At 44.9% G+C, this 13,899-nt stretch overlaps 1 protein-coding gene across 15 annotated transcripts in view; it reads right to left on the bottom strand.

The window, feature by feature from the left end:
* The window catches only part of SPECC1 (sperm antigen with calponin homology and coiled-coil domains 1), a 168,479-nt gene that overhangs the window by 52,528 nt on the left and 102,052 nt on the right, over positions 1-13,899 (bottom strand). For 8 of the 15 annotated variants that reach the window (XM_038375246.1, XM_038375253.2, XM_043499480.1 and 5 more), the window contains one exon: positions 243-388. In XM_038375246.1, coding sequence (XP_038231174.1) covers positions 243-388 — 146 coding nt within the window. Of the gene's footprint in view, positions 1-242; positions 389-5,223; positions 9,005-12,348; positions 12,432-13,899 lie in introns of those variants that run through there. The other 7 variants (XM_043499483.1, XM_043499485.1, XM_038375254.2 and 4 more) reach the window with 5 other exon arrangements.

The following is a 13,899-nucleotide window of genomic DNA, read 5'->3' as shown; positions in this document are numbered from 1 at the left end:
ATTCCCTCTGAAGCAGCTGGCACTGGCCACTGTTGGAAGACAGGATACTGGGTTAGATGGACTGACCCAGTCCGGCAGTTCTTATGTTCTGTAGCACTGCTAAAACCAATATCCACTGGGATGCAAGATGAGGCAGTGAATGTCAGAAGAATTAGCGGCTTGCCAGCTGAAGCTTAACTATTTGAAATTTTAATGAAAAAAAGAAAAAACTACTCCTATCCCAGAGTGCAGGGCTGGAGTACCTGAGCATCCCAAGTCAAATGACTTGATGAGTGACTTGACAGTAGCTGCAGACTCTGAGGGAATGGGTGATGCCCTGCTGACATAGACTCCTTGCCAGGGGTTGGTGGTATCTGCTTCTACAGAATTCACCTCCTCAGTTGTCAGCCTGAACAGTAGAAACCAGAACAAAGTCAGAGGCAACAGGAAGCACAAGAAAATATTCACTCTACAGAAAGCAACTTCCGAAGGCACAAGTCCCTTCTCCTGTAAGGCCCCCATCATGTACTCTCCCATTATAATAATGCTTAGGCTCTTTTCTTCTTCAAAGCACCCAGCAATAAGCCTCACAAACCCCCTGGGAGGTCAAGAAATATCATCCCCATTCACAGGTAAGGAATCCAAGATACAGAGAAGTTGTGACTTGCCCTGGGTCACAGTAAATCAGTGACAAAGTTGGAATTGCCGGACATTCAGTACCGTGTTGAAAGCTCTATACTCATGACTACCTTTCTTGAGTCCTCATATCCTCACCTATAGATGCTAATTTTGGGTCCTTCCCATATGGAAAGGATATCAGGCTGTTGTGGCCTAGCAACTGCTTAGCAACCTCCATGTCTGGTGGGCTTCATAGGCCTTAAAAGCCCAGGACTGAACTCCCCCCGCCCCCTTCTGAAAAACTTCCAACAAATATGCCCTTTTCTGTCTTGTTCACCCCCACGATCCTAACGTACATCCAAAGACACCATTCCCCGAAATGTTGCCAATTAACTAGTCCTCTTTCAAACTAGCAACATAATGGGGTGGCTGATATGGAACTCGATTAATAAAGAATTAAAGGAGGGTAATATAATTAATGGCAATCAACATGCATTATGGGAAATAGATGTCTTTTTTGATGAGATTGCAAGTTTGGTTCATAAAGGTAAAAGTGTTGATGTAATAATACACATACTTCTGTAAAGCAATGTGACTTGGTACCACACAATATTTTAATTAAGAAACCAGAATGAGACAAGATCACCATTAAATGTATTAAAACCTGGCTGATATGTCTCAAAAATGTAATTGTAAATTGGGAATCATCCTCAAGCAGGTACGTTTCTAGAGAGGTCCCGTGGGGATCAGTTCTTGGCCCTATACTATTCAACACTTTTATGAATGACCTCACAGAAAACAAAATTATTACTGACAAAGCTTGCAGATGACACAAAGACAGAGAGAATGGTCAATAATAAAAAGGACAGGTCAGAGATATAGAGCAATCTGGATCACTTCTTAAGCTGATACTTACAGGATGGGGGACTCTATCCTGAAAAGCAGTGACTCTGAAAAAGACTTGGCGATCATGGTCAATAATCAGCTGAACATGAGCTACCTGTGCAATGCTGTGGCTAAAAGGGAAAATGTGATCCGTGGAAATATAAACAGGGGAATATTAAGAAGGAGTGAAGAGGTTATTTTACCTATGTGTTTGGCACTGGTGTGACTGCTACTGCAAAATTGTGCTCTGTTCTAGTGTCCACAATTCAAAAGGATGTTGATAAATTGGAGAGGGTTCAGAGAATAGCCAAGAGAATGATTAAAGTGACTTATAGTGAGACACTCAAGGAACTCAATCTACTTATCTTTTCAAAGAGAAGGTTACAGGTTGATTTGTTCATCTACATGGGAAACAGAAATATGACAGTAGAAGGCTCTTCAGTCTAGCAGACAAAGGTATAACAAGATCCAATGGTTGGAAGTTAAAGCTAGACAGACTAGAAAGGCACAATTTTTCCTTTTTTGTTTTTTAAACAGTGGGGGTAACTGACTATTGGAACAACCTATCAATGGCTGTGTAGAGTCTCTATCACTGGACATTTTAAACCAAGACTGGATGTTTTTCTAAAAGATACACTTTAGTTCAACCACAACTATTGGACTTGAAACAGAAATTAATCCAAGGAAGTCCTATGGCTTGTGTTATGCAGGAGGCCAAAACTAGATGATAAAAATAGCCTCTTCTGGTTTTACAATCTATTCATCTAACTGGGGGTTGCCCAGGAGCTGATTATACATTCTTGGCAGACCCACCCCCCAGACCAGCTTTGACCTCAGACAACTAACTTATATTTCAGCAAAGCTGGCTGAGATGGCTGAGGCCAGTTATTTACAAACAGAGTCTCTATTACATTGTTTTCATGATTTACCAGCTGTTGAAGCTAAGCAGACAGATCTGCAGGTCCCAGGGCACTACTGCTTCCCCCACTGAAGAAGTGGGCTGGCAATAAAGAGCTATACAAACAAGAAAAGAGCTATGAATTCAGCAGAAGAATGGAGCCAGAACTCCCTGGAGAAAGTGCCTACAGGGCTACACGACTCCTGCTGGGCTAAAAATAGGGGTCTATCTTTTTATTTTATTTCCCTTTTGGCATCAGAGTTGTTTCTACAAAATGCAAGGGAGTTAGGGGGTGTCAATGAATGACAGAAAAAAAAAAGAGTGATTCATGCTTCTATTTCTGGCCATGCTCAAGGAGGTGCTGTCTGTAAGCAGACACTGGCTACTTCTTTGCTAATTCATTCAGGCTCCCTGTGAGCCAGGAGGAGCCTGCTGACGCAGATGGCTTGAGAAAAGCCATTTCATTCCATTCTCCAACTAATCCAAGGAGGAGGAAAGGAAAAGCTGAATGAGATTCACTGAGCTCTGTGGGATCCAGTGTTTTGATGATTAGCCCCAAATCCTCTCCCACCCCCAGGCTCCTCGTGGCTTCATTAAACACCAACAACAAGTAAACAGGCAGCAGCATCTGGACTTCATTTGTAAGAAAACACAAAGGCTAAAAGGAGTCCTGCAGCTAATGAAACATGGGGAAAAGCATGGACTTCCGCTGAAGGATGCCCAGTAGGAATGGGTCAACCAACCATTTCAATACATTTCTCTGTAAGGAAATAATGAACAAGACCATTATGCAGTGCCTGCATGATTTCCAAGGTAGAAAGAGAATGTAAGGTTTGCGCAGTGTGTTACACAGCTCTGGGCAAGTTAATAAAGCTTGAGGGTAAAGCCAAGCCAAGGGTATGGCTCAGTGAGCCAAAGACCCATCTGAGCTATGGGAGCTCGCTGTAGATTCTACCCAGAGGAAAAAGGAAACATATGAAGTGATGAACACACGTTAAGGGGTGAGGGCCATCAATAGGAGAGCCCTAGTGGCTTGCCTAAGCTTTATCTCACTGATCGGGATGCAAGTCAGAGCAGGGCTAAAGTTCTCATTCACTAGCTCACCTCAGGGGATCTTCTGGTTGCATAAACATTTCCAGAATGAGATAAAATATGAAATACATTATCCCAGGGCTCATATCCCAGGAAGTTTGCTGAGACATCACACCTCAAATACACTATCATTTCAACTGGATAAATGCTGAGACACTAATATCTAAGCTGCCACTTGGCCTGATTTTGTTTGAACACTTTCTGTGATCTTAGCCTCTAAACATGCCCTGAAATAAGTTTCTGGGATGACTAAATATCACCATGCTGCGATGGTGAGGTCTCCTCAGCTGGAAATCTCACCATGGTGATATTTTTGTGCTTGGGACCGACTTTCTCTAACCATGTCACCCAGACCATCCTGGTTTGATTTGCTCACTGCTTTTCAGTTTTGAAAACAAAATGAATAAAATTGGGAGGGGGAGGGCGGAGAGAGAAAGAAAGAGACAGGCTCCTATAATCTCTTATTCAGTATGGAGAGGTCATTTCCTCCCTCTGATTGGCTTTTGATGTCAGCTTCAATCGCTCACTTGTTACATTTTCAAAAAGCACCTTTGTGCTTTCTCCCACACTCCCCTCCTGCTTGGAAAGAGCTCTGTATAAACACCCACAAAGACACTTCATTGCCCTTCTTCAGATCCCTCCTCAAAACTTCCCTTTCCTGGGATGTCTACAATTATTAGGCTGTTGAGGTGCAGAGCCAATTGCTTAGCATGCTGACCAATACTGTCTCATTGTTTCCTTGTTCTCCCCCATCCGCCTGTATCCATCTTGTCTTACACTTCGACTGTAGCATCTTTGGGACAGGGATTGTCTTTTTGTTCAGTGTTTGTGCAGGGCCTAGCACAATGGGGTCCTGATCCATGTCTGGGGCTGCTAGGAGATAGAGTAATATAAATAATAATACTCCAAACAGCTGTTGGCAAACAGAAATCACAGACTTTTCAAGCCTTTAAGTTTAAGGAGGTGGAAGTGCAACTCACAAGAGCAAACGAATTCAGAAAGATGGCATGAGAACATGAGCCAGCATTATTAATGCCAAGCCATAGCTTAAGAGCCAAACAACAACAACCCCCAGAGCACAACATTCATTTACAAAAGACTGGTTGGATAGTCTGAGTCATCTTAACTAAGCTCTTTCACAGAGAGGAAGAAATTTGAACAAAATGCAACCTACTGCTGTTGCATTGCTTGAAAACATGGGATGAAATGTTATACACAGTTATCACCGCTGGAGTGCAGCAGCTCCAGAAGGAAGCCAGAGTTATTCAGCTGTGGGGGAGTTAGAACATGAGCAGTTTTACATCACTTCACTTGATTCCCCAGGAGGGTGAGATAGTTGAAGCATTAGAGGAAAGCTCACTGGCAACAGCTGGTCACTGTGTTTGTTCTTCAGGTCTGGATTACATGAATAATAGTGAGTCAGAAAGGTGCAAACCTTGCTGTGGCTAGCGTGTTGATTATGGGACTAGGCAGGCTATATACATCTGGGGAAAGCAGCGCAATAATGTGGGACTGTGTTGTTTGTACATTTGTGAACTCCGAGGTTCCTTCTTTTTGAAACAGACTGAGCAGCTCTGTTGGGGGTAACTATTCTGTTGCCTGAGAGATCTCAGGGTTTCCTTGGCTGCAGTTCCTGGCATTGTGGTTACAAAGTGATTCGTGACTCTTCCTCAGTTGCAAGGGAGACAAAGAAGAAGCACACACAGCTGCTGATACGCAGAACAGAAAAGAGGCCAGGAGCAGGCAGCAGACACTTCTGGACAATTACACATTTATTTTGCACTTCCATGTATTTTTTTAAGCATATAAAAAAAACATTGAACAATCGCCAGTACAGATAATAAAGAGAGGCAACACAAGTGCGCGTACAGCTATGTAACATGGCACAGTGGCATGGGTCATGCCAAAGTCATGAGAGCTCTTAGCATTCATAGAATCTGCTGCCCAGAAGCCATGACCCTGCTAGGTCTTCTCAACCAAAGAAGGAGTGGAGACCATAGGGCCAAAATGTAAACTTCCAGTCCCACAAGGGAGAGATCTCTGATTGTCTTCTCAGTTTCTCCTTGGTATCCAGGAAAGCTTTCCCAGTGTCTTCAGTCGTCAGGAAGGACACAAGCAAATTCTCCTGACCATATACTTCACCTGAGTTAAGAGGATGGGAATGACTTTCCTTTAGGGAAATCCTTTAGGCATCCGATGAAGTGAGCTGTAGCTCACGAAAGCTTATGCTCAAATAAATTTGTTAGTCTCTAAGGTGCCACAAGTACTCCTTTTCTTTTTTCCTTTAGGGGAACATGTGTTGCTTTTCCTTCTGATCCCTCTGCTTGCAGTCCAGGACAAGCAGCTAATTTTTATCCCATGGATGTGGCTGCACCTGATCTGGCAGAACAGAAATCTACAGGAAGATATGCTGCAGCCAGCTTCTTTCAAACTTCTGTGCCACATGAGTCAGTTGCTGCCACCAAGCGGTGAGGCCATTGTCAATGCTTCATCAAAAACCTCAAACACCCAGGCAGTTTAGACTGAATAAGCAGCAACCTAATCTTCATATGTAATCTACACTTGGCTCTCACACCCACATGCAAATCCTGGAATCATTAGAAAATATGTATGCATATAAAATTATATATATTACATAATGTGTGTGCATAACATGTTACATCTTAGGGCTTGTCTTCACTGGCAACGTTAAACCTTTAACATGGCTTGTGTAGTCATGGCATAGCGCTGGGAGAGAACTCTCCCAGTGCCCTAAAAAACCCACCTCCATGAGGGGAATAGCTCCCAGCGCTGGTGCACTGTCTACACTGGCACGTTACAGCACCGAAACTTGCAGTGCTCAGGGGTGTGTTTTTTCACAGCCCTGAGCAAGAAAGATACAGCGCTGTAAAGTGCCAGTGTAGACAAGCCCTTATACACCCACACACAAAATGATAAAAATACTATATCACCCGTGGGCAAACACTTTTCACAAAGTAATCGCTCCATATCTGACCTCTAAATTCTCATCTTTAAAGGAAACCTGCACATCACCTTCAAAAGATGAGCCTGGGAGCTTAAAAACATATCTTGGCTAGACACTAAAAACCATGAACTGAATAAAGGATTTGGTTACACTTGCGAATTACAGCGCAATAAAAAAGCCCCGGGCGCACTAGCTCACTAACCGTCCACACTGGCAAGGCATGTAGAGATCTCTGACTCCACGGCTACAGCGCTGCTGGTACTCCACCTCGGCAAGTGGAATAATGTTTGCTGCTCCCCCACTGGAGCGCCGTGGCGCCAGTGTGGAAGAGGTATTGCATTACTGCGCTCTGATCAGCCTCCGGAAATGTCCCATAATCCCCTTAAGTCAAGTGGCCACTGTTGTCATTGTTTTTGAATCACTGTAGGAATGCGGATATGCCCTTTGAAAGCTCCGTTTCTGACAGCCGACATGCTTATCTGCTTCGAGACAAAGCAACCATTAGTGTGGAATGCTGTGTGTGAGAGAGAGAGGCGGAGGGGTGGGGGAGGAAGGGGTCTGCTGCTGTCTGAATTTACAAGAGAGCATGCTGACATGCTCTCAGCCCCCCAAAACCCCACTCTCCCCCCCACATACACACAACACACTCCCTGTCACACTCCATCCCATTTGAAAAGCACGTTGCAGTCACTTGCATGCTGAGATAGCTGCCCATAATGCACCGTGCCCAATGCCGCTGCAAGTGCCGCAAGTGTGGCCACGCCAGTGCGCTTGAAGCTGTCAGTGTGGACAGACTGCAGCGCTTTCCCTATTGCGCTCTCCGAAGGCTGGTTTAACTCAAAGCGCTCTACATCTGCAAGTGTAGCCATGCCCAAAGACACTGGATATATGGCTTAGTACAATCCACCTATCCTCCTTTTTTATCCTTTGACAGCAGAGGTGTTAACTGGTCACTTCACTTTGAACGGTCCCTTAAAACATGTGTTAATGACTTACCCTAAACAATATGTTCCACCTCCTGTTTAACTGCAGCACTCTGAGGTCAGGTCTATACTCAAAAAGTTAAGTCCATCCAGCTATGGTCACTCAGGGGTGTGAAAAATCCACCCCCCCACCCCGCAGTGAGATAGGTAAGGTGACCTAACCACTGGTGTAGAGACCCTAGCTACTGCCTTTCCAGGAAGTGGATTAACTACACTGACAGGAGAACCATAGTAGCATTTCAAGTGTAGACAACCCCCAAGTACCTTTCCCAGATCTAAAGAAGAGCTGTGGGTAGCTCGAAAGCTTGTCTCTCCCATGGCTACATTTACATTTTATGTATCAGATGGGTAGCCGTGTTAGTCTGGATCTATAAAAACGGCAAAGAGTCCTGTGGCATCTTATAGACTAACAGACGTATTGGATCATAAGCTTTCGTGGGTGAATACCCACTTCGTCGGATGCATGTGAAGTATTCACCCACAAAAGCTTATGGTCCAATATGTCTGTTAGTCTATAAGGTGCCATAGGACTCTTTGCCACTTTAATGTTTTATAGCACTCTTAACTTGCTGGCTCAGGGGAGTGAAAAATCACCCCCGAGTGCAGCAAGTCAGAGCGCTTTAAAGTGCCAGTGTGGACAGGCTCCGAGCGCTGGGAGCTAATCCCCAGGTGGAGGTGGATTACCAGGAGCGCTGGGAAAGCTGTCTCCCAGTGCTCGCGCGCGACCACACTCGCGCTTCAAAGCGCTCCAGTGGGAGCGCTTTGAAGTTTCCAGTGTAGCCATGCCCTTAGAAAAGCTATTACCTCAGGGCTTGTCTACATTATCCAATGGATAGATGGCCTGCAATCGATCCAGCGGGGGTCAATTTATCCCATCTATTCTAGACACGATAAATCGACTGCCGAGTGCTCTCCTGTTGACTCTGATACTCCACCAGGGTGAGAGGTGCAGGTGGAGTCGACAGGAGAGCATCAGCCATTGACTTACCGCAGTGAAGACACCGCAGTAAGTAAATCTAAGTACATCGACTTCAGCTATGTTATTCACATAGCTGAATTTGCGTACCTTAGATCAATCCCATTCCCCAGTGTAGACCAGGCCTCACCCACCCTGTCTCTCTACACCCACACACAACTCTTTTTTTACAAAACTTTTAAATGTTTGATTGCAAAAGCAGCCACCCCCCACTATAGTCAATGGATAGGTTCAGTCCCCAATCCCTGTGATCAATCCCAAGAGTTTTGGTTTCTAAGATTTTTTTTCAATTGGTTTAAATGGATTCAAAAATATTTCCACCTCAAAGATTCTTCAGAAGAGAGCAGCCTGTTGAAATCAAAGGGTAAGGCTCCTTTGGGTCAGGCTACTGTTCATGGGGAAAGGTGTATCTGAATTGCATTCACACTTTGTAGTGCTCTGGGCTTTTTGAGGGCAGTAATAATCTGGCTCTTTGGATTGAGGTGCTTTTTCCAATTGAAACTTCCCTTTTCAGGCTGAAGGCATTGTCTGAGGTGTCCCTGTCATGGCAAGATCAGGCCTGGCTTTGCTTCTCTCCAGGACTGTGCTACCTGTCAGAGACTGGGCACCTGTGGAGACAGAAACAAACATGGGGGAGGAGTTATATAAAACAATACAACAGTTCAAAAGTGCAGTTGTAAGTGTTTTACCCAAACCATCCCATTGCCACTAAACAAAGGAGTAGCCAGAGCACTGATTATGCTTTTGGGACCAAACTTACATCTACCTCCTTAGCAGAGACTGAGTTGCCATATGGCATTCAAGAGGCTGCCCCTCCACCAGATATACTCTATGGCATTTCCCCTCATGCAGTCTCCTTCAATGCACAGATGCTGGTGTAGGCAGGAAAATAAAATGCAGTCACCAGATTCCCCAGGAAAGATCTCCTTTGGGGCGGAACATGATAAATGGTGCAGAAAACTGAGGAGGACGTAATGTCCTCTATGCACTGGCACACATACACCCACTGCTCACTTGGGATACTACTGACTTGGGGCACTGATCAGAGCATCAAATAAAGAAAAAAGTTAGTTAGTTGTCTACACTGGCAAGTTTCTGCGCAGTAAAGCAGCTTTGTGTGCTCAAACTGCAGACGCGTACACACTTCCAAGCCACTTTGTGCACAGAAACTCCCCGAGTTGCAGCTCTGTAAAAAGACCCCACCTTGACAAGAGCCATAAGGCTATTTGCGCAGAGGTTCCAGCACTCTATTGCCAGTGTAGACATTTGATTGCTTTCTGTTCTGTAATTGGCCTCCGGAGCTGTCTCACAATGCCTCTAGTGACCACTCTGCTCTTTGTTTTGAGCTGGAGACATGCGCCCCTCCCCTTTCAAAGCACCGTTTCTGACAGCTGTGCTGATCTTCTCCAGGCAAACCATTAATGTGGAATGCTCGTGCTGTTGAACGTGTGTGTGTGTGTGTGTGTGTGTGTGTGTGTGTGTGTGTGTGTGATCTCTCTATATAGATATATATAGCTGTGCAGAGAGCCCAGAGAAGGAGGCAGGGACTGATGTTGGGGTTTCCCCCTCCCCCAGGACTGGTTGCTTCCTGCCGCTGTCTGAACTTACAAGACAGCTTGCTGACACACACTCTGTCCCCAAAAACACACTGTCTCTCTCCCCCACTCCACACACACACACACACACTCCCTGTCACACTCTCCCCCCACATTTCAGTTGAAAAACAGCTAGCAATGTAGTAGGATGCTCATGGAGCCAAGGGATTGGGAAAACTGCATCATGTGACGCTGTGCCTGCCCAGTGAGGCATTGCAAACCCTTCCCAAGGCACCCTGTGGCCAGTTGCACAGTGGGATAGCTAACAGAATGCACTGCTGTCTTTGCCCCTGGGATGCATACCCATTAGGGAGAAGGGTCAGTTTGGCTCACTGTTCTTGCTTTCTATTACTCAGTGCTTTAGCTGTGAAATTCTGGAGATAAATGGGAAGTCACAAAAAGTTCTTGAATCTGCTTAATCTTAGGAATCACATAAAGATAAATATTGCACAAGGACATGATTAGCTAACGATACTTCAAAAAATGCATCCCCTGGCTGAAGGAATGAAACATTTAGAGCCAGGGAACATATTTTAAAGGGTGTGTATGTGAGAATTTCCCTGGCTTTCCCTTTACTAATCAATTTGCGCTGTTGAGTCAAGTTGTGTATGGGAACTTGCCCAGGCGCTGCAATGTCTCTGTTCCAGTCAGGGCTTCTGTTTCTGGGCAGGTCTACACTTAAAACATTGCAGCTGCACCACTTTAGCGCTTCAGTGAAGCTGCTACTATGCAGACAGGAGAGCTTCTCCTGGCGGCGCAGATAATCCACCTCCTTGAGATGCGGTAGCCGTGTCGACGGGAGAAGCCCTCCCATTGACATAACCCCCAGTGGAGATAGTGCTATGTTGGCATAGCTGCGTTGCTCAGGGGTGTGGATTTTTCACACCCCCTAAGCGATGCAGTTATACCAATGTCAGTTTAGAAGGGTGGACCTGGCCTCAGGTTTCTTACACCAAAAAGACTGGAATATAATCTCATTTTGGCCCCAAAATCTTTGGAGAGGAGCTGAGTATACTAAACAGCTCAACCTGGCCCCATCCGAAATTCCCCCTTCTCTCATTTTACGTGAGAGCAGAGTGATCTGAGCAAACCTCTGTAAGACAGAACAGCTGCAAAACACAGGCACAAAGGAGCAGCACATCATCACATACACACTGACATTAGGTTTAATACACATAGATTACAAGCTTAATTCCAGGAGATCGTGCATTTAACACTGCCATGCTGTGGCACTTGAGACATGGCTACAGGAGGAAGGGTAGAAGCAAATTAGTGGGAGAGAACAGGATCCTCAGTTTCATCTTCCTTTCAGTCAGTCATTTAGTTAGATCTCTTTTGTTCTAGAAAGTGGCTTTAATTGTGGGAATAACTGTTCGGTCTTCAGAATAGTCCTCTTGGCCCAAAGGTTTCCCTCATGGGATTGGTTTGAGGCATATGGTATCATCCCCCCATTGTGCAGGCAGCAGGACATGTAGGCTGGCAGGGTAACTTCACCAACATGAAGAGGAGAATGCCGTCTCAGCCCTACACTGCTGCTAGCCACAGCATTAACAGACCAGGCCTGGAATGTCAGTGTGTATGGAGGTCAATCAGGCCACACTAAACTAAGGCCATGTCTACACTACTCACCAGATCGGCAGGTAGTGATCGATCTACCAGGGATCGATTTATCGCGTCTAGTGTAGACATGATAAATCAATCCCCGATCGCTCTGCCCTCGACTCCAGAACTCCACCAGGGCGAGAGGGAGAAGCGGAGTCGACGGGTGAGCGGCGGCCGTTGATCCCATGCCGTGAGGATGGGAAGTAAGTGATTCTAAGTCGATCTAAGATACGCAACTTCAGCTACAAGAATAGCATAGCTGAAGTTGACGTATCTTAGATCAATCCCCAGCCCCCTTAGTGTAGACCGGGTCTAAGGTACTTCCTACAGCCCCTTGCTTCCTTTATGAGTGTTATGGATTCAATCTAGCAGGTCTTTTCCATTGTTGACATTTCTGATTATAAAGCAGCTAACAGAAGTTAGACCTTCACTAACTGACATTCTGAGTGGATGAGAGAGAGTTGTACAACAGTGTATTGTAAAACTTGTGTTTTTTATGCCTGAGAAAGACTATTAATCTGCACATAGAATGTCAGAAAAGGCTCCAATCCAAACCTATGACTTGTATGTTTCAGTTGGTATTTTCTTAGGACAAGTACTAAGATTTATTTCAGGTTAGGGTATTAAGTGAACTTCTCCCTTCCATACCCCATTTCTTTGTCTTAGTATTGTCCAGCACTTCCCACCTCCCAACATTCTTAATCACAGAATTAGACAGTTACTCCGTGTTAAAGACGCCTTTGAGAGGCTCTTACCTTCATTCAGATGGACTCTGATGACCCCATCAGGGCATTTTCTGCAAGTTCTTTGGCTGTTCCTGAACCAAAAATGACTTTGTCTGATTAGAAAAATGTAAAGGTGAAACCAAACTTAGCTGGAGTCAGGAACTCAGGCAGCCACAGGCAAATAATAGAACGACCAGGATCTCTTAGGAGGTAAATTGGCTTCAGTTTGGTTTACGACGTGGGTTCCAACATTGTCAAAAAACCTTTGCGCACTAAACTCTTTGGAAGGTGCATTTCTCCAATGGAGCTTAAAATCAGACAGGAAACTTTCACAGGGGATCGTCTGACATTCTGCTTAATGCACAGCTGCTCAGCATTAGCAAACGTGAGGGATATTTTATAGATCTCGTTAACGTGTCACATACTCCAGACTGGTTCTGCTAGTGCCTAGCATGTGTTACAAGTCACTGCATGGAATAGAATTCAGTGTTGGTTCTGGCCAGTGGCCCTTGGGGACTTTGACTGGAGCAATACTGAGTTCACCCCAGGAATTTCACGTAAAAGAGGATGTGTTGCTGGGCATGGACAGTGGCCAAAGGAATGTGAGGGTAATTGGGATGCAACGCCAGTTCGCAGCAGTAGACCTACAGACTTCAGGGACTGGTTTAATAAAGAGTCAGTACATGTTTTAAAATGTCACTGCCAGCTGTTTTAAGGTCCGATTTAGAATGGCTTCTCTGGCTCCTACATGCCATTCTGTGTTGTAGTTCTGGCTAGAATGACCTATGCTGGGACACTGAGCAATCCCCATTCAAATCTATTACACCAAGAGGGTAACAGATGCAGAAACTTTCACTAGTGAGGATATGAATCGCAGCTCGGCACCTGCCCTTTGAAGAAAATTTATGTTGTCCACTGCAGAATGTATTTCAGGTTTTATGTCCAAAGTAGTACAACAAGGAAGCTAGACAGACAGACAGGCGAACAGAGACAGCCATATATATATATAAAAAGCATACCACAGAATTGACTTCTTAATTAAAAGCATGTAATTGGGGAATTGGCTTAGACTCAAATTTCTTTTCCTGCCTTGTCTGGAAGCTCCTATCATTCCCACAGCAGGCATGGTAGCCTGTCTCGCTCTCTCCCCTTCTGGAAATGTTTGCAGGTATGAATTACAGGGATCTGGTTTTAACGGGAGCATACTTGACTGAGGCTCTGATACACCTCACCCTGAGGGCTATAACAATGCAGCAACATTCCAAATCTGTGGGAGATAAGAGCTTATTTCTGAAACCAACAAGCCTTCTCCTACCCTACCTTTGCATTCAAAGAACTTCTTTCTTTAGATGGGAACTGAAAGACTCTGTACCTCCAATGACCTCATTTGACTCTCACGGTTACAAGAAGACTAAGGTCTAAAGTAGGCCAGGGAGGAAAGTTGGTGGAATTTTTCAAATAGTTTATTCACTAAGAAATGCAGTTTCAGTTGATCTGAAACTATTCGCAAATATGATAAGAATTCACCAAATAGTTTTGGCCAAAATGTTCGTTTTTGGGCCTTAGACACCATTCCAAAAA

The sequence above is a fragment of the Dermochelys coriacea genome, chromosome 17 (assembly GCF_009764565.3).
Source record: "Dermochelys coriacea isolate rDerCor1 chromosome 17, rDerCor1.pri.v4, whole genome shotgun sequence".
In the NCBI taxonomy this organism is placed as follows: Eukaryota; Metazoa; Chordata; order Testudines; family Dermochelyidae; genus Dermochelys; species Dermochelys coriacea.
Note: the sequence above shows the minus strand (reverse complement) of the source record. Positions and strands in the feature narration are given on the sequence as shown.